This window comes from Macaca nemestrina, chromosome 9 (assembly GCF_043159975.1).
Source record: "Macaca nemestrina isolate mMacNem1 chromosome 9, mMacNem.hap1, whole genome shotgun sequence".
NCBI lineage: Eukaryota > Metazoa > Chordata > Mammalia > Primates > Cercopithecidae > Macaca > Macaca nemestrina.
This window is the reverse complement of record NC_092133.1, coordinates 17462571-17484416: the sequence shown is the minus strand read 5'-3', so window position 1 is coordinate 17484416 and position 21846 is coordinate 17462571. Positions and strand designations below refer to the sequence as shown.

Sequence of the window (21846 nt, the reverse complement as noted above, 5' to 3'; positions counted from 1 at the left end):
AGACCCAATTGGTGAGGTTGAAAGGCATGAGGTGGCCAGCCAGCCATGGCCTTGCCACGCCTCTACAACAGTGGCGTGTTTGCTTGGCAAAGAAATCTCCACTGGCTCTGGTACAGGGAGCAGCAGCTGACCCAGAGATGCAGGAGCCCCAACGGACAGGGGCCTTCCCCCAGACTCCCCTCCAGAATCTCAGTCCTCACCACGCCCACAGCATCCCTCCCTCTTTCCAGGGCCCAGCCACAGACCCCTCTCCAAGTGTCCCTGCCCAGCTGTCCAGTCTACATCCTACCCCAAAGCATGGTTTAGAGGAAGAAGCAGAGGTTGGACAGCAGAGGCCCAGGGAGGCTGATGGCACTTTAAGCCACTGTCCTCATGGTGTCCCTGAGGTCCCACATGACGTGTCCATAGAGGATGAGGAGTCCTATAACCCTCTGCACACAGACCATACCCATATTCCCCAAAGAGCACACAGCCAGTGAAAACGCAGGCAGGAAACAGCGAACTTACCTTGCTGAAAAACATCTGCCAAGAGAGAAGAAAAATAGGGGAGGGGAGAGGGGAGAAAGAGAGGAGAAAAAATATTAATAACAATGTTGAAAGTCACAGTATGATGATAACATACGCTGACTTTGCTAAGCACTCTATGCATATTTCCTTTAATTCAGGAGGCAGTGCTTAAGAGCTCAAGCTCTGGAATGAGGCTGCTTGCATTTTAGTCCTGGCCTCACACTTACTAACTCTGTGACTTACAGTTCCCTAAACCACAAAATAGATCTAAGTATGGGAAAAAATAAACAAATGATGACATACATTTTAAGAGCTTAGACCCGTGCCCAGTACATAGTAAACACAGAAAAATCAGCAGCTATTATTTATATTGATATTACTTTCACAACAATCTTATAAATTGTTTTATTATAGTTCTCATTTTATGGATGGGGAAACTGAGGCTCCAGAAAGTTAAGTAACTCATTCAATACCATAGAGGAACAAGCATGGTCGAAGTCTGTTAGAAAAGTTAAAAAAAAATTAATGTATTTTTTCCAGCAAATATTAAGAGGCTACCAAATACCCTAAATGCCAATTACACTGACACCAGGAAACACAAATCTAGGGCCAGGCATGGTGGCTCACACCTATAATCCCAGCACTGTGAGAGGCTGAGGCAGGAGGGTCACCTGAGGTCAGGAGTTCGAGATCAGTATGGCCAACATGGTGAAACCCCGTCTCTACTAAAAATACAAAAATTAGCCAGGCATGGTGGTGGGTGCGTGTGCCCAACTGGAGTGAAAACTGCCACCATAGATCTTCTCTTCTTGCAGGCTGTTAACCTACAAGGTGCGTGTCTCAGCCACACCACTGATGGACCCCTGGTTCTATGGTAGCAGCTACTCGGGAGGCTGAGGCAGGAGAATCACTTGAACCCGGGAGGCAGAGGTTGCAGTGAGCCGAGATCACGCCATTGCACTCCAGCCTGGGCAACAAGAGCGAAATTCCATCTCAACACACACACACGCACACACACACACACACTCTAGTTAAAAAAAATAAACAAGCAGTCACTAACTACCACCCCACCAGAAATTCAATGGCCTGGTTTTGAATTTTATGTAAATGGACTGATACAACATGAATTCTTTTCTTGGCTTCTTTCGTGGTAGCTCATTCATTCTCACTGCCATGTGGTATTTCACTGTGGGGTTATACTACAGTTTATTTCTCCACTCGACTATTGGTAGATATTGGGTTGTTCTCAACATTTGGAAATTAGGAATTGTGATGAACATTTCCGTACATATCTTTTGATAAACATATGTACAAATGCCAAGTACTTTTTGACATCTCCCACGTGGATTCAGATTCACCCTGCTTATACCACCTCCCACTCACTCCAAAAGTACTCTCATTTGCTCATGCTTTCTCACTCAGTAACTTAAAGACAAAAGAACACCAGCAGAGATACAGACAGCACCACTCAGACATGAGCCGGTTCCTGCTCTGATGGTAGGACTATAAAAAGGAATGAAACTTCTAGAAGATAGTTTGACAGTATATTAAAAAAAAGATTAAATATGCACTCCTTGGCCCACCAATACCACTCCTAGGACTTTAATCTAATGAAATAACAAAATATATAAAAGAAATCTACATGAATGTTCCTCATGACATTGTTTATACTGGCAAGACACTGGATATTGCCTGATTGTCTGGCAATAAGGAATCAAGCCAAATATAATATATCTCACACAATGGATTATTGTGCAGCTCTTTTAAATGGCTATTTAAAGACCTTGATTATTTTGAATGAAAATATTAGATAGCAAAATGGCACATATAATCCTGAGCCCATTTATGTACCTGTATGAAGAGAAATCTGTCACAATGGTCACAGAAATATTGATTATTTTCAGGAGATGGAATTTAGGGTCACCTTTTTTACATTTTATGCAAGCATTTCTGTATTAATTTTTAGCAATGAACATGCCTTACATTTACAACCGAAATTTTAAAGCTAACGTTATTTTCATCTTAAAAATTAAGTAGGAACTATGTATCATCAACATCTAATTTTGCTCTGTCATTACCAGAAACATCAGCTCCTACATAGTCACAAAGAACCAAGGGTCCACCAGTGGTGTGGCTGAGACACGCACCTTGTAGGTTAACAGCCTGCAAGAAGAGAAGATCTATGGTGGCAGTTTTCACTCCAGTTGGGCACACGTGACCCCACAGGGAGTTGTTCATACTCCCAAGGGTACACTGAGGCCAGTGGTTGTGGTGCAGGTAAAACAGATTGCAGGCTCGTAATTCCCAGGGAATTGGCAAAAACACCGCCATTTCTTTTACACTCAACAAAGCCAACTGGGATTTAAATGGCTCCTATCAGTGCCACTACAGGAAACCTTGACTCTGCTCTAATTGATACACACTATACAGTAGTCTCTAACCTCAGTAATTCATCATTAGTACAAATTCTGATCCAGCAGTGTGTGGGATGCCACTGCCCAGAGACTGTGAGAATCATGTGCAGCTCCCTAAATATACCACTTTCACATGCACTTGCTTCCTGGAACCCATAGTCTGCACCACCCACCCTCTGACCAGCCAGCACACCTGGAGGAGCCCTCCTACTCAGCCTTCAAATGTCACAGCCACTGTGAAGTCTATTCCCACAGAGAGGGAATTCACTGTTTCCGCTTCTGTGCCCCTGGAGTAATTTGTGCATGTGGCAATTATAGCTCTTATTATAATGAGTTATTTATATAGACCATGAGCTCCTGAGGACAAGAGCAATGTCTCTTAAACACCTTTGTGGATCCCACCTGCCTGGGCATGGCAAGCTCCCACCTACGAGGGAGGGAAAGAGGGCTGGTCTGTCTTAGCACTCATCTGATCCAACCTCCTTTTACAGATGAGGAAACTGAGTCCCAGACAATTCAGAGATTTTTCTCCAGATCACACATGGAGTTAAAGGCTGAGCTAGGACTACATGAGATTCATTTAACCTTAATGAAGCACAAAAGCTCATGACTATTATTAGCAAAGTACAAACTAGAGATTTATCATTCCCCTCTAATGAATACAGACAAAAATTTCCAACCCTGAAAACATTAGTGAAATAAGATTAGTGTTTGAAATACGGATTCAGTCTCGACATCCGTCCAGAATCCTCAGCCTCCTCTGCGTGGTTTTGACAAGGAGCACTTCCTTCAAAATTCAGTGCTGATCTGAATTACTGAAAAGTATCAGTGGACAGGGAGGATGGAAATTCAGGGAGGGATTTAGTGACCTTATTCTGTCCAATTCCATTGTATATTTCACGCTTTAGCAGACAAATATACATGGAGTAACTATTCATATCTTCTATTCTAAAAACTCACAGTAGCTATTTTAGATTTTTCCAAAAACTCTTTTTCAGCTTTGTTTACATTTTGCACTGTTTTATTCAACTGTAAATTTTAATAAACATTAGTATGAATATTGCAACAATTTTGCACATGAATTATCTTGGAACTTAACATTCGAAGTTTATGTCTTTCGTTGTCTGAGGTATAAATCATTCCATTCTTATTATTGATCTTTTTGGTCTAATAATGGTTTGGGTACCTTCTTTAAAATTTCACTTTTCCAGAATGAAATGGCAATCCTGGCTCACGCACACATGATTCATGGGCAGACAAACGGGAAATAAAGGAGAAGGTGGTGATTTTTGTGCTGTTAGCTACATTTTAACTTCCTCTCCCAAACTGTGGATGTCAAAGGATATCAGCCATTGAAATATTCTTACCATTCGCTACACTGGTGTTCCTGTCCACCACTCCCATCTCCTAAACTATAGGGAGTAGTCACTTACAAAAACCAAAAGGCCTCGAATTTGAGCGTGATATTCTTCTTTCAATCTAACCAACCACAAAGTCAGCAGTCCATCCATTACACTTGCTGAGCGCGAGTTTCCTTGTTGAAAACCCAGGCATATTCTAATACCCCTATCGTGGTGGTGAGAAGGTAAAGTTAGATATACAACAAATGTTTTCCCATTCCATCCGTTGCTGTGGGGAATTACTCTGAGAATAAGACTCAGGACCATCTTTTCTGCTGTTGCAGGAGTTGGAAATCACGCCAGTATGGAGTGGGGAAATGCCACGGCTGCTCTAGCCAGAATCAGGTTGAGCCCAAAGGACACCAGGGACACTGGTACAGAGGAAATGAACTCCTTCAGACAAAGCTCTGCTCTTACTCACTTCCCAAGGGAGAAAACCCCAACCCCAATCATTCACATGGACAAAGGAAAGCCTGTTCTTCCGCCTGCCCCGCCTCCCCAGCCCCACTGGCCCCTGGAGCCATTCTGGTCCTATAGATAGATGAAAGGGTGTGTATAAGTTGGTGATTCAGATGTGGGAGGAAGAAAATAAGAAGGAAGGAACTCAGATTGCCTTTCTTAGCCCTGCTGTCCAATGTCTTCAGTTAGGAATGAGCATCAAGGATACTTGCCCCTTCCCCCACAGCTACTAAGAGATTCACACCCTAGAGATCTTTAATGCACTGAGTCCTCCAGAGACAGGGGCCATAAAAAGACGCGATTATTTATTATTATTAATAAGTTATGGCAATTAGGCTGGGTGATTCCTAAATGTTGCTGATTAAAACTTTCTTGAGTGCTACTCATCCACATGACTAGTGTTTACCTCGATTAAAAATGACTTAACTACACTCCGGGTGAACCCCTCTCTTGCGCCTGGGTTAATAATTAGCAGTGCACAGAGCCATGCAGGTTAAGTGAGTTGGCTCTGCTTTATTTATCTATTGCTTTGTTTTATGAGGAGAACTGGATGGCAGTCTTATTGCCCATTCAGTCTGCCAGGAATAATTTACTATTTCAATCCATAGTTCATAACTATGGTTAGAGAAACTCTCACTATTATTACAATATCACACTTAGCCCACACCCCACAGTATTAAAGGTATGGCAAACAGTGAAACCGAGCATGACTTCCATAAAACTGGGGGAGGTAAAGTTACTAGTTCTCAAGCAATGTAATCATACTACTCTCTCAATTTTGCTTTCTTTTCTAGGTTAAATTATAGATGAAGGGAGTTTAGTTTCTTGAAATGCATGCACTTAACTCCCATTTAAGAAGTCTCACCTGGGGAGACAGCTGTCTTGCAAGTCCTCCTGTGGTTTGAGCTACAGAAAGAAAATTCTCTTTCAAGTACAAGTGCTTTTACAGTAAAGCGCTGCGAATTTTACTGGGACCCAACTAACCAGGGCTGAGGAACGAAACAGCTGGAATGAATGCGGCTTTCTTGATGGAGTCAGTTCACCATTAACCAAAGTCAGTTTCACAATCGGCTGCGCTGCCGCCCTCACCAAGTTTAAAAATCCAGCAAGCTCTGTACATAGACACGAAGAGTAATGCGAATTCAGTCGGCACATTTCTTCTGCAAATCTCTGCGAATGGAGTGAATTTTTTCTTTTTATGTTGAAAAGTGGGGCCCATCAATGCCTCCCTACTTGTTGAGTACCCGTGGCACTCCAGGGAAGTTCTGTTTTCAATTGACAAAGCTCAGGTCCAAACCTGCAGGTCGGCTCTCCAAAGGTGATAGGATGAGTCCTTATTTGATCCAGTGCTGTGGCACCACAGGATTATGGCCACTGGATCTCAATGATCTGGGATCAAGTCCCAACCCCTTACCAAATGGACACCCGGAGTAATCACTGAACATGTTGTAGCTTACATTCCTATCTATAAAATGGCAACAGTAGCGAAGAGCTTTTTCCCTACCGTAGGAATATCATGAGGATCAAGTGGGATAATTTAATCAGCACAGAGCACAAGTACTTTGTAGTCAAATAATATTCGTTCAATCCTGGAAAAGGTCAGCATCCTAGCCACACTGGACTAGCTATTTAAACTCTATGAGTCTTCATTTCCTCACTTGTACAATGAGGATAATAAAATTTATCTTGCAGAATGCCTAGGAGGACAGTCAAAAGCGTATATGTAAAGCACTTAGCACATGGTGGCTGGTGTATGCTGCATGTTCAATAGGTGAAAGTCAATGTTATAATAATAAGCAATAGAAACAGGGTCATAAAAACTCAGGTTCTGATGTCAGAGCTGGTCCTATGTTCGCCTGTGCGATCTTGGGCAAATTATTTTATTTCCTCAAGCCTTGATTTTTTCATCAGCAACATGCCAGTAACGATAGGTAATTTTTGTGGAGACAAAATTTGCCATGGAGACTGAATGAGAGATTGCCTATAAGAGAACACGATGACTGGCACCCAGAAAGTCTTCTATAAATTATAGTATTATTATTCAAAAAACATTTATTGGTTGTCTACTATTTGAAAAACCTCTGTGACTTGCATAGGACTATAAGGGAATCATGAGAGGAAAATTCATGAAAATAAAATAATCCTTCTAATTCCTTCTTGTCATCCTGTAGCTATATGCCATTCAGAAGCCACAAATCAATTCTCAGATATTACCTATGAATGAATGATTTTTAAGCCTTGACATCAGTGATCCAATGACATCCTACCTTCAAACACCAGCAATCTAAGGAGTTGTGGTTAGAACCCAGAGGGGCCAGAAACCCAAGGCCTGACCTTTGTTTTGGGTACCACTCATTCCTTTAACATTACCCGTCTCCTCTGGACCTGTCTTTGTTTCTCAAGACACCATTTAGGGGGCTCAGCTAGCCCTGTCCCGGGCTTTGATCAGCATCTCAAGCCACACTCCCTGGTGGGTAAGGGTCAAAAGAGGTAGGAACTGTATGGGGGCAGCTGAATTGGCGGCACTCAGAGAGAGTTGTTCTGTTCCCTATAACGGGGTTCGATGGAGAATTTGCCTGAGAAAAGGGTTCCATTGTTTTATTAAATAAAGTTTGAGCACAGCAAACCACTGAAGCAGAGCCCCTTCCTGCCCAGGTGCAGGTCTGCCTCTCCCGGAGCATGGCCAGAGTCCAGAGCTCCTCCAGAGTCCCCGCTCAGCCTCAGTGGCACCACATAGGGGCTGTGATTAGTTTTCCATGTCTCCAAAGCCAGACAGCTCAGGCAACCATGTAGCCACACGGCCAATATTCATGACCCTCCTGCTTCCTCCAGGCACACTAAGGTTGCTCAAACTGAACAGAGCCCCAGTGAGCCTTGGTAATAGCTTTAAGGACTAACCGGAAGGCCTCGCTCCGCATCTCCAGCTCTCTAAGCCAAAAACGACAACTGCTCTTTAATGCTGCAAGATCTTTTATCTCACTCTGCCTTTTCTTCTCTACCTGGTTTTGGATGTAGGCTGGAGAAAGTTCTCTCGTTTTCCTTGCTTCTGGCCTCCCTTCACCTTTTATCACATTAGAAATGAAGACCAATACTTTGCCTGTCACTGTTGTACCTCTGAAGGCACAGAGTACTCAGTAAATGTCTTTTATTTGTGGATAAGAAAAAAATTTTTTTAAAAAGCCTCAAAGAATCTTCCTGCTACATTTACTAGGGAATGTACTACCAACATCAATCTTGGGCTGTGTGCTTGTAACCCATCAACCTGCGCTGACTTGGAAAGGCAGTGCAAGAGACACGAGCTGGTGAGCCCCTATCATGTTTACGACATCCTATCCCTAGTATATCTCATTCCTAGCACAGAGGAATAAAGCTCTTAACTACTGAAAGAACATAAAAAAAATAGATTTAGGAGTAATACTTTTTATGATTGCATTCTGTATACTATGAAAGTTATGTTCGAGTCTGCTAGTACTTTATAGAGCTGATAAAGTAGAACAGTACGGCTTCCCAGCTCACAGTGTATTTTATATCCATTTAAAATGTTTTCTCTTAAATTGAATTACTTTTTGAGTAATTATAATAAGACTAATCTGGGCTTAATGAATTCATGTACAAATATTTTAGACTGCATTATTAAAATCTCTATGATATGAAACTATGTTGAAATTGATCCCTCTAGCAACCAGTGTTTTCCTATGAAAACAGCAGCACACATGACCTTCTCTGAATTCTTTCGAATCAGCTGAGAAACCAGAAGAAGCCACATTAAGAGCCTAAACAAAAGAAGTTGACAAGTAACATTGCTTCAATTTTCCTAAACTTCTATCATCGGATATTAATTGGAGTATTAATTAGGAGTCACAAAAAGTATTTGTATTAAGTATCCATATATGCAAAGGGCTGAAGAGATGGCCCATCTTCCAGAAGAAATTACATTATAGCTGTGATTAGCAATGACATAAAACTAATACTGGTAAAATACTAAAAGTGAGCCCCTGGATATCAAGCTTTACAGTGTAAAAAGTCTCCAAATGCAGTTGTCTAAACATCTGGATTCTAGTTTGCAGTGCAGGCAAAGCCACTCACCTTCCCTGGGATTCCGTTCTTCCATTTGCAAAATGATTCCTACTAGATGATCTCTAAGGTCCCTTCCAGTTCCAAAGCATGACGATTTTAAGTTTAAAATTACACACATTGTATCAAATGGACTCTTACTGCATATAGCTTATTTGTCATCTTACGCATGCTAAATTACATTCACAAAAAAATTTCATTCTTTGCAATTCACATACATCCACAAACACATCCATAATACAGCCTGTGATTTCAAATTTATTCCAAGATATTATCTCAGTGGTAAAGTATTTTTCCCATTACAGATAAATTATAAGCCATCTGAAACCTTTAAGGTTCTATTACCTGCTTGAATGAGGTTTTAATCCCCCAACCCGCCCACCCAACATACACTTCCTGAAGATGCTTTTTCATCTCCATTTCCAAGTCAAATGATACATTTTATCCACATGTATTCCTCAGCCAGCTCTGCGTGATCCAGGTTTTAATCAGGTTGGTTACCCAGTTTCCAAAATTCAAACTGGATGTTTACAAATGTCCAGCAGAATAAATCTCTCTCTTTACCAGGTGATCATTATCAGGATGGACAACTTTAAAGTAAACAGAAGACAATGATTATCATCATTACCTGATGCTTGGCACAAATAACCATCAGGACAGCTCCCAGGAGCCAGAGACAATTCAAGTTTGAATTCTGAGAAGCTGCTCTAAAATCAAGCGTTGTTGATCATCATGAAATGGGCCCAAGACTTCTAGGAGGGGCTTTGATGACGTAATACACTCTAGCTTGACCTCAGTTTCAGGAGGTACAGGTTCTGGCCTGGCTCTACTACACATCACCTGAATGAACTTAAATCATTTAAGCACTCTGGGTTTCAAAAGAGCAGCTGACAAGAAAATAGCTGCAATCTTTTCCAGTTCTAAAGTTCTATAATGAACACTACCAGGACCTTTCATTAGAACTCCCTGCTATATGCTCCCATATCTACTGTACATCTCCTTGGTGCCCTAATATACACTTGTTATTTTCTTTCTCTTTCTCTCCAACTAAGCTGAAAGGACCATGATGTCAGGGACATTCTGTCCATTGTAGTCCCAAAGCCCAGGGCAGAATATTAGAGCATAAAAGTCCATATTAACATTAATAATAACTAATGTTTTCAGAGTTTTCTGTACAGCAGGCACTATTTTAAGTAGTTTACATAGACTGCCTGAATCCTCTCAATCACCCTAAAAGGTAGCTATTCTCATTATCCTCATTTTACAGATAAAGAAACACAGGCCTGGCCGGGCGCAGTGGCTCATGCCTGTAATCCCAGCACTTTGGGAGGCCAAGGCGGGCAGATCACGAGGTCAGGAGATCGAGACCATCCTGGCTAACACAGTGAAATCCCGTCTGTACTAAAAAAAAATGCAAAAAAATTAGCCGGGCATGGTGGCAGGTGCCTGTAGTCCCAGCTACTCAGGAGGCTGAGGCAGGAGAATGGCGTGAACCCGGGAGGCGGAGCTTGCAGTGAGCCGAGACCAAGCCACTGCACTCCAGCCTGGGCGACAGAGTGAGACTCTGTCTCAAAACAAAACAAAAAAAAAACCACACACACACACAGGTCCACAAAGGTTAACTAAAGTTGCCAAAGGTCAAAGGGAAGCAAGTGAGCTGGAATTCAACTCAAGCAGTCTGGCTTCAGAATCCAAACTCTTAACCACTTTGCTACACTGTCTCTCAATGAAGACACCATTGATAGATGTGTGGAAGGAAGAAGGAACAAATAAATATGCCTCATCCCTTCTAAGACACCCTAAGCAGAGAAAAGAATTCATGTTCATAATACCTTTTTTTTTTTTTTTTTAAGAAGATGCGGAACCAGAGTGAGCAGCAGCAAGATTTATTATGAAGAGCAAAAGGACAAAGCTTCCGCAGCATGGAAGGGGACCCGAGCGGGTTGCCCAATACCTTTTTTTTAAAGACAGAGTCTCATTCTGTTGCCTAGGCTGGAATGCAGGGGTGTGACCTCGGCTCACTGCAACCTCTGTCTCCCAGGTTCAAGAAATTCTCATGCCTCAACCTCCCAAGTAACTGGCATTACAGGCATGTACCACCACGCCCAGCTAATTTTTGTTTTTAGCAGAGATGTGGTTTCACTATGTTGGCCAGGCTGGTCTCACACTCCTGACCTCAGGTGATCTGCCCACCCTGGCCTCCCAAAGTGCTGGGATTACAGGCGTGAATCACCACACCTGGCCTGTGTTCATAATACTTTTAATATAAAAATCCCCATGTTTCTAGATCCCCAGCCACATTTTTTTTTCTGTAACTTTATTCTCTGTGGATTTCGGGTCCAATTGCAGAAACTGCCTAGATACACATTTACGTTTTTAAAACTTTACAAATTCTCTTCCTAAAAGATTGCAACTGTTTCAATAGGTTTATGGCAATTGCTAAGGTAAGGTAAGGACATGGGGAAAGGATGTCTCCCTGGACTAAAAAATGAGAATTCCAAGAAGAGAGTGAGGAAGAAGAGAACAATACGATACAAGGAAATATGACCAAGCTACAAAGATCTATGCAGCTGCCCTGACCCAGGGCCATCCTACTTGGGTTTACGAAAAGGAGGGTGTGAGAGGTGGTAGAAGGGGAAAGAGCCAGGCGGGAGGTAATGCAGTGCAGGCAATGCACATATGAGTGCAGCAGCCGGAGGGCTTTCTTTTCTTCTTCTTCTTCTTTTTTTTTTTTTTTTTGCCCTGTCGCCCAGGCTGGAGTGCAGTGGCATGATCTCGGCTCACTGCAACCTCCCTCTTCCAGATTCAAGCTATTCTCCTGCCTCCGCCCCCAAAGTAGCTGAGATTACAGGTGCCCACTACCATGTCCAGCTAATTTTTCTATTTTTAGTAGAGAGGGGGTTTCGCCATGTTGGCCAGGCTGGTCACGAACTCCTGACCTCAGGTGATCCGCCCCCCTGAGGCTCCCAAAGTGCTGGGATTACAGGCGTGAAACACCGTGCCCGGTCAGGGATTGTATTTTGACCCTGGATCTGCCACTGGGAAAGCAATCTTTCTGTTCTAAGCCTCAACATCTCCATCTGATACAGTGGGGCAACAGTGATATGGGGCTGTTGTGAAGATTGCAGGAAATCAAGTTAATAAAGACTTCACACAGTGCCTGACACATAGAAGGCACTTCACAGAAGCAGGCAATTGGACAGAGATTTATAAGAAATCAAGTTGCAGGATATCATCAGGATCAACCAAATTCTTTGGCATGCTGGCAACTGCGCTTGTCGCAATGAATAAAATATACAGTCAGACCTCCATATCCACAGGTTTTGCATCAACAGATTCAACCAACCATTGATTGAAAATATTTGAAAAAATAAAAAGTAAAATTAATGATACTACAATAAAAAATAATACAAACTAAAACAATAAAGTATAACAACATTTATATAGGATTTATATTGTATCATGTATTACAGGTAACCTACAGTTTAAATTACCTGTATACAGAAGGATGCGCATACTCAAGTAATTAAATGCAAATCCCACACCATTTTATATAAGGGGTCCAGATATCAATCTCCTGTGGATACCGAGGAATGACTATACTTACCTGGATTCTAAAACTCAAAAATAAAAAATCAGAGGTGTGCAGCAAAATATCACAGCCTACTCCCTCTGCCTACTAGCCCCCCAGCATGGAATGATGTCATCCAGGAAAAAAATGTGAGAGAACATCTCTAGCAATAGAACATTCATATTCTCCTAGTCATATTTGCTTCTCTGGAAGCAGGATCAATGTTTACCATGTGAACAAACACTAAAACCAGACATATTACCCTACCCTCTATATCACGTAAGTGCTAGTATTTTTCAGAAGTAGTTGTAAGCAGGTAATTAAATGTAAACTACAGGTATTTCACGAATCTTTCAGAGCACAGGCCTTTCTGCCAGAAGGTAGTACATTTTCTAGAGTCACCCACTCACAGGCTGAGGTAGCCTATGTGGCTCCTCCCTCTCCCTCGTCCCATGTCATGACTGTGCGTGGCAGGACTGCATACTGGGCTGGGCTCCTCTACATTGAAGCCAAACATTTCAGAAATGGAGAGTAACCAGAGAGCTGAGAACACCTTGCAAAAACCTCTGCAGCTGCACACAGGGAGGACCACCAGCAAAAACGTTTCCCTCCTTGTGAAGAACAGTCAGCAAGCAGTAAATGTGATCACCACAGCTCATACCCCACTGAGTGCCTCTGCAAAACAGAAGGGAAAGTTCATTTGGCAGTTTAAGATTCTTCTAAATCTGTATGATATCATTCACTGGCTCAACACAATCATGAAATGTGAATGTCATTTTCATGAAGAATTTAGGTGGCAGGCTTGCCAGAAATTCCCTGAAAATAAAAAGGGATTCCAGCATCTTACAGAGCTTAAAAAATGTTAATTGTCCTTTATACATATACTTCTTCAAGCATCACAGTTGACACAGCGTTCCTTCCCTCAAGAGAATATGGCAGCAAGGCGCCATGTTGGAAACAGAGCATTCCTCACTAGGCAATCAGACATGCTGGCGCCTCGATCTTGGACTTCTCAGCCTCCAGAACTGAAAGAACAGGGATTCTGTTCTTTATAAATTACCCAGCCTTGGTAGTTTGTTATAGCAGCACAAACGAAGAGATGGCTCTACTCAAAAAGATAATAACAAGTGCTGGTGATTATGTAGAGAAACTGGAAGCACATACACTGCTGATGGGAATGTCAAATGGTATAGCCACTTTGGAAAACAGTCTGGCAGGTCCTCAAATAGTTACAAATACAGTTTATCATATGATCCAGCAATTCCACTCCTGGGTATATACCCGAGAGAAATGAAAATATGTCCGTGCAAAAATCTGTACACAGGAGTTCATAGAAGCATTAGCTGTAATAACCAAAAAGTGGAAATAATACAAATTTCCATCAGCTGACAAATGGATAAAATGTAGCACATCCACACAATGAAATAATATTTGACAACGAGAAGACATGAAGTATTGATACGTGCTACAACATGGATGAATCTTGAAAGCATGATCCTAAGTGAAAGAAGCCAGACACAAAGACCACATATTGTATGGTTCCACTTATATGAAATATTCAGAATTGGTAAATCAAGAGACAGAAAATAGAGTAATGGTTGCCTAGAGGTGGAGGGGATCAGGGGGTGACAGCTAAGGATGTGCCAGATTTTTAAGGAGGTAATGAAAACACTCCACAATTGACTGTATGCTGAATAGAAAACTCTGAATATACTAAAATCCATTTAACTGTACACTTTAAATACAGCTAGGCAAGCCAGTCTCACAAATGCATCTAGCTCTTCATCCTATGAACACATCTGAAGAACCACACTCAGATGCTAGACACTATAGCTAGAGAAAACTATGCTCAGATGAAAGACAGCATCTCTTCTCCTCAGGGGTCACAACCTGGTGCCTCTACGGACATCTATGCTGTTCAATACAGTAGCCCCCAGCCACATGTGCCCACTCAGCCCTTGAAAAGTGGTGAGTGGGAATTGTAATATGATCTAAGTAAAACTCCGACACCAGATTTCAAAACTTGGGTCACCAAAAAAGGTAAAATTGCTTGTTCATAATTTTTTTATATTAAATTACATGCTAAAATGATATTTCGGGGCCAGGCATGGTGGCTCATGCCTGTAATCCCAGCACTTTGGGAGGCCGAGGCAGGCGGATCATGAGGTCATGAGATTGAGACCATCCTGGCCAACATGGTGAAACACTGTCTCTACTAAAAACACAAAAAGTAGCTGGGCGTGGTGGTGTGCGCTTATAGTCCCCACTACTCAGGAGGCTGAGGCAGGAGAACTGCTTGAACCCAGGAGCGGGAGGTTGCAGTGAGCCAAGATCATGCCACTGCACTCAGCCTGGTGACAGAGCAAGAGTCCGTCTCAAAAAAAAAAAAAAAAAGAAAAGAAAAAAAAATGATACTTTAAATAATCTGGGTGAAATTTGTTATTTATTTTATTTTTTTGAGACGGAGTCTTGCTCTGTTGTCCAGGCTGGAATGCAGCGGTGTGATCTCGGCTCACTGCAGCCTCTGCCTCCAGAGTTCAAACAGTTCTCCTGCCTCAGCCTCCCGAGTAGCTGGGATTACAGGTGCCCATCACCACACCCGGCTCATTTTGTATTTTTAGTAGAAATGGGATTTCACCATGTTGGCCAGCCTGGTCTCAAACTCCTGGCTTCAAGTGATCCACCTGCCTTAGCCTCCCAAAGTGCTGGGATTACAGGTGTGAGTCACTGCACCTGCCCGAAATTAAATATCATTAAAATTAATTTCACCTGTGCTGTTGCTATTTTTGAACGTGGTACTGGAAAATGTTCAATTACAGATGTGGCTCACATTACATTTCTATTGGACAGTGCTGGTCTAGTACTGATCTTTAAAGTATGTTCAGATCTAGTACTGATTTTTAAGAATAAATAAAGAAATGAAATTTTCTTGATCTCCAAGGTTTTGGAGGGGTATTTTATTCAGACTTCTCAGTGGTAATTAACTTTGAAGTCCACTCAGCAGTTATAAAATGCCCTCTGCTCTGTGATTACGGAGGCACAAACGGTCTCTTGTTTGCTGCCCTCTGCCAACTGGATCCTTGAACTAGGGTGGAAGATGGTCGGTATGGCCTTTTAAATACTGGCATGCCCCAAGTCTTTACAAAGCACAAATGTTTCCCAAATAAGCCAGGCCCAGAAAACGTCAACTGAACCCTCGAAGAGTCGTGATCAAAGGGTTGCCTTTTGAAAATGATGAAAGATGAGGCCAAGATGACAGACCACTATTCACAGATAGGAAAGTTCTTCTAAAAGGGATTTCATCGAGAAGGGGCCTTGCGTGTCACCGTGAGGGCTTCCCCGCCTAGCTCCACATTTGTGAGCTCTGTATTGTTCAGAGCGGCTTTTGCTTCTCCTTCTCTAGATCAGCGGTCCCCGACCTTTTTGGCACCAGGGACTGGTTTCATGGAAGACAGTTTTTCCACGGGCAGGGGGTGTATGTGAGTGTGTGTGAGGAGTGGTTCTGGATGACATAGTGCATTACATTTATTGTGCATTTTATTCCTAGTATTACTACATTGTAATATATAATAAAATAATTATACAACTCACCATAATGTATTATAGAACCAGTGGGAGCCCTGACCTTGTTTTCCTGCAACTAGTGGGTCCTACCTGGGAGTGACAGGAGAGAGTGACAGATCATCAGGTATTAGATTCTCATAAGGAGCATGCAACATGGATCCCTCTCATGTGCAGTTCACAAAAGGGTTTGCCCTCCTATGAGAATCTAATGCTGCCTCTAATCTGACAGGTGATGGAGCTCAGGCGGTAATGTGAGCAATGGGGAGCGGCTGTAAATGCAGATGAAGCTTCACTCACTTGCCCGCTACTCACCTCCTGCTGTGCAGCCCGGTTCCTACTGTCCAGGGTTGGAAACCCCTGCTCTAAATTACTCTTTGAGCCACATGTCCATGGCATGGCAAATAGGACCTATAGGACAGCAGCAAGCTCGAAACCTCTGGCCCAGCTGGAACTCTATAAAGAATCCACAGGTATGTCTGCACCCAAAGAGAGGAAACAGAAATGGACCTTAGATGTAGTGGGCTCTAGGGATCAAACAGTTATCATTAAGTAGCTGGGCCAAGAACCCCTACCAAACTGTCTGGCTGCTTCAGTAGCCAGCCAATGCCCAAGGAACTATGTTTACTGCCTTTTTCAAACTCACTCTTTGGAGTTAAGAAAGAAGTGGAGGTGAAGTAATGTGGCCAGAGTCACAGTGCTGGCAAGTGGCACAGCCATGATTCAAACTTGAGTTTGCCTGATCCCAAAGTTAATGCCTTTAATAAGCACAGAGCTATATTGTCATTATTTCCTTCCACAAACACTATTCCCTGCTGGGTGCTGCGGGAATAGAAGATTAGAGTGATTTATATAAACCAGCATCCTGCCTTCTCAAACAAGACAATCTTAAATTCCTGTATCTACTTTTGTTCAGCATCTCCAGTAAACTGAAGTAGAAGGCAGTCTCATTGACTCATCTCTGTTCTGTGCATTATGGATATCTAGGAGTTCTTAATCTCTTCTGGACACACAGTGGGTCCAGGTGGGAAACAGAGCTTAATTCCATCTCCTGTCACATCAGATCCATTTCCTCCACGTGCTCATAAATGAGAGTATACCAAGTATCACGCTTGTTCTGGCACTTAGAATGGGCCATGCAACCGGCTCTGTACTGGGCATATCCAAAGATGAATATACCCCAGTCTCTGCCCTCTGGAATGTTCCTCAGTTAGAGGCTATCAAGTTATTTTAAAGTGCCTATGTTTTGGGCAAAGTGTGCTATAAAGAACAAAGCTCATTTCTGGAGCCAGTCTGTGGCTTGAGGCATCTTCAAATTATAGCAGTTGTTACAAAATGTACCTGACTTCGCATTTCAAAAGAACTGGCTGGAACATGGCTATTTCTAGATGGACTTGTTCAGGGCCTGGGTAATCAAAGCCCTCATTTTCCACTCTCCTCCCACCACTCCCATTATCTCCTGGGCCTGGTAGTCAGTAAGCAATTGGCTGGCTTCGCAAGCACACATGGTGTGATTTAGAAAGTTAAGGGAATTATGAAGAAAATGTCATTGCAAACCACCAAAAGTCTGGAGGCCTCTGATAAAGAAGTTTAAAGGTGTCTTCATCATCTTCCAGCTGGAGATGCCTAGGAAGACAGCCAGGATTGCTCCAACAGATGGCCAGGAGGTCCAACCTACTCTCTATTTCTGGCTATGGTGCACAGACCAATGCTCCCTGCCCAAGATGCTCATGTTCTAATCCCTGGAATCTGTGAAGAGGTTACTTTACATGGCAAATGAGACTTTGCAGATATGATTAAATTAAGGATCTGGAGATGAGGATGTTTTCCTGTATTATTCAGGTGGGCCCAGCCTAATCACATGAATCCCTAAAGTTGGAGAATCTTCCCCCAGAGAGTTATTATGGTGAAAAAAGGGCCAGAGAGATGCTGTGTTGCTGACTTTGAAGATGGGGAGGGAAGCCACAAGTCAAGAAAGGCAGGTGGGGCCAGGCGCAGTGGCTCACACCTGTAATCCCAGCACTTTGGGAGGCCAAGATGGGTGGATCACGAGGTCAGGAGTTCAAGACCAGCCTGGCCAAGATGGTGAAACCCTGTCTCTACTAAAAATACAAAAAATTAGCCAGGCGTGGTGGCAGGCGCCTGTAATCCCAGTTGCTCAGGAGGCTGAGGCAGAGAATTGCTTGAACCTGGGAGATACAGGTTTCAGTGAGCCAAGATAGTGTCACTGCACTCCAGCCTTGGTGACAGACCAAGACTCTGTCTCAAAAAAAAAAAAAAAAGGAAGAAAGAAAAAAAGAAAGTCAGGTGGCCTCTAGAAAATGGAAAAGGCAAGAAGACAGATTCTCCATCAGGGCCCCCAAAAGTAACACAGTCCTGCCAACTCCTCGAGTTTAGTCCAGTGAGACCCATGTTGGATCTGTGGCCTACAAAACTGTACACTAATAAATTTGTATTGGTTAGCTACTACATTTAGGGTAATTTGTTGCAGAAGCAGTAGGAAATTAATACACTGGTTATACACAACCAAACAGTGGGGTGGCCAGGCAATGAGGGCAAGTGACAAGGAAAGTGATTACATAGAAAAACAGCCAGCGTAACTAACTAGTCAATTTTACCCAAAAGAAAACTCAAGTATTTCTACAGAATGACCCAGTCTAAGTCGAAATTGCAAGTACAAATTGCATCAAAGCACTGGGTCATCGAAATTCTGTTTGTTCTTATAGTCCCTACAGAATCCTCAGCCCTCCTTCATCTGGGGCTCACCCAGTGCCAACAATAGCATCAGAGAGAACTCTTCTCAGGTGGAGATATTAGAGAAAGGAAGGGTGGTGTTCCCAGAATCTTATTCCTAAGAGTGCAACCCTTCCCACCCCTCCTTAGGAGCAGCATGATGTTCTGTGAAGAACAGGTATTTGGAGCACATGAAGATGAGGAGGTGGCTCCCCTGCAAGGTTAAAACAGACCTATGATGCTTCCATATGGACAGTCAGCTGTAGGGCTGCCCTTCCCCTAATACATCCACATTTTAAGCAAATATGTTACACTGTTGGGACTCAGTCAATGATGGAAGGCTGGGTGGTGGGAGGGATGGCTGGGCCTCCTTCTCCTTCCTTTTACCTGACAGATGAGATAATAGTTTATTTTAACCAGCTCTCACTTGGTACGGGCAGTCGTGTTGGAAAGGAGGCTGCTCTGCAGGGTGGTGTATTCCTACCAGGCACACCTTGGGGAGCTGCCTTCTCCACGGGTTTCCCTGGGTTGTTACCTGAGCAAATCCCTGCTGTGTCTTTGATTCAAGCTTCCCAAGGAGCTTCTTTTTACCCTTTTCTATTTTACCAAAGCATCCATCCAAGAGTGTAATCGCCCACCCATTTGGCCACTTTCTGAAGGTCTCAACAGTGTTTAATCTCATCAACTCAAAGGGCATAATCAAAAAGGAAACAGGGTACCTGAGGACTTGGAAATCTGTCTAAAGTATGGTTCCTAAAAAAAGGATACCTGATACATCATGATGGTCTAAGTGGCTCCTCTATTCCAAGCACCTCCTGTGTATTTTTCTGATGTAATTCTTATGCTATCCCTGAAAGACGAGTACTGTTATCTCATTTTTGAGCTGAGGAAACTGACGCTGACAACTTGTTCAAGATCACAGTGATAGCAAATGAAGGAGCTGGATTCCAAATTAGTCTCTCTCATGCCAAAGGCCAAGCTCTTCTCACTATGTTGAGTGGCTTTCCAAGATGGAAATTATTTGCTCCTCGTAAGTTCCTGGAAACATGCTACAGTGAAGACACCCACATATATAAAGGCTGTTACAAGTCAATTCTCAGTAGAAATCTAGCTTTTCCAGATAGTGAAGGGAAGAGTTCTCGATAATATAAACAAGACTGGTTTCAACTCTGAAAGTATTTATTGGGCAACTATTAGACAGAGGCCATACGTACAAACAGGCCAGTGCCCCCTTCTATTAAAGAAACTAGGCACATGTGGACAGACAGACAGACACACACACACACAATTTAACACAAGAAAAAGAATAAGTGCTTTATCAAAGCTATCAATGAGTAAACTGTTATGGAAACAAGTAGCAGCTACAGCAATTATTTCAATAAGTCAAAGAGGAGGAACACTCAAAGTAGAAGCAGAAGGAAAATATGGGGCTGTAGAAAGATGGAATATCTCTGGATGGGTGGAGCAGCCCAGTGTTCTTAGGAGAGAAGAGAATGAGGAGGAGTCTGGAAAGGTGGGTAGGACAAGGCTAGCTTACTGATGGGGAAAAGGACTTCGAATATCATGTTAAGGAAAGTTGGAAATTTATTTTCTATTTAAAAAACATTACTACATATTTTGAAGTCATGGCATGAGGGGTCATGAACACTTCTTAGCAGAGAAGTGAAATGTTCACAGCTGGGCTTTAAGCCAATGCCTGAAAACAATGCAGGGATTGGCAGGGGCAGATGGGTCCACAAGAAGATGACCAACCAGGCACAAGACCTGTCCTAACGACTTTGTCCCAGGAGTCAGCCAGGTCTGACGGACAACCTGGGTTTCTAGGCTGGCTCCGTGACATGAATTCAGTTATATGAATTTCCTGAGCCTCAGTTTCCTCATGTCTTACATGATAAGGTTAAACTAAATAGTGGCTCAAATCATATCTTCCTCCAAAATATTATAATTAAAAGTCATACAATTATATACAAGACAGAAAAATGACCTCATATCATATAAGGCATGGGGATAAGTATTCCTAAAATTACTTGAATCTCATTTTGAATTCAAATTATATAATCGATACAAAGCATTTTTTGAAGTGTGCCTCTGTTAGGTAAATCCAAGGTAAAGCTTTTTTTTTTCTGAATTCTACATTAGATTTAAACAATGCTTTCCATTCTTAAAAAGCATTCTCCTTTTCCTTTTCCCAAATTCTAGACCTTTGTCTTCTGCTTTAACTAAAAACAGCTGCCAGCCTTTTCTGGACTCACCTGCTTAGTGAAGAAAAATAATCTGTTGTAATACACCATAAATTTAAATTCTAACTACTATATAAAAGCTAATGCTCTGTGACAGGCATTACTTCACATTTCCACAACACCTAAATCAAGACCTGGGCACACAAGCTTATTTAAAACGAATTCAACCAAGTTGTGAATCAACTGCACTTCCTTCGGCAAACAGGGACTATTGCAGAAGAATGTCCGTAAAATACGGCCCTGTCTAGAGTTGAACAAGTAGATGTTATTCTGGGATCAAATTAAGACCCCAGTATGGAGAGGGCGAACAAGAGAGAAAGAAAGGAGAAGACACACTGACCATCTTCTTCTTCCTCAATGGCTTACATTCTCTTCTCTCCAACAAATAATCTGGTAATTCAGACTGGTGAGGGTTTTAGGTAAGAGTGCCGCCCTTTTATGTCAAACCATCCATACCTGGATAGTTGGACTCTGCAACCTACTAAAACAAACATGTTAAAAAGTAAACATATTCCATACTATGCAGAATTAATGTGAGCAAAAACACCAGTGATTTCATCCTCCCAAGGAATGTACCTTACAGGGTGTACGTTGGCATCCCTCCAGAATCTTGTCTCGGATAGCAGTTGGGTGATCTTAAAGGATGAGTATTTTAGTGCCTCGACTTCTCTTTAAATATACACCATTTGAATGAATCCATTTATTGTAAATATCAAGGCATTGTGTTTACATTTTTATACCTAAAAAAAGTTCTCGGCCATTTTTCTTTGAACCTTTTAAGACATTTGAATGATTCCTAATACAAAAAAAAAAAAAAAAAAAAAAAAAAAAAAAAAAAAAACTAATCCTGGTGTTTAATGATGATAAAGGACTTGTCTATTTTTGTA

General features: G+C 42.3%; 1 protein-coding gene across 6 annotated transcripts in view; it reads right to left on the bottom strand.

Moving 5' to 3' along the window:
* Positions 1–21846, bottom strand: part of LOC105467293 (GDNF family receptor alpha 1) — a 215256-nt gene that overhangs the window by 149529 nt on the left and 43881 nt on the right. For 4 of the 6 annotated variants that reach the window (XM_071069064.1, XM_011716773.2, XM_011716777.3 and 1 more), the window contains exon 5: positions 508–522. The exons of the other annotated variants lie outside the window; for them this stretch is intronic. In XM_071069064.1, coding sequence (XP_070925165.1) covers positions 508–522 — 15 coding nt within the window. The remainder of the gene's footprint in view (positions 1–507; positions 523–21846) is intronic. 6 annotated transcript variants of the gene reach the window in all.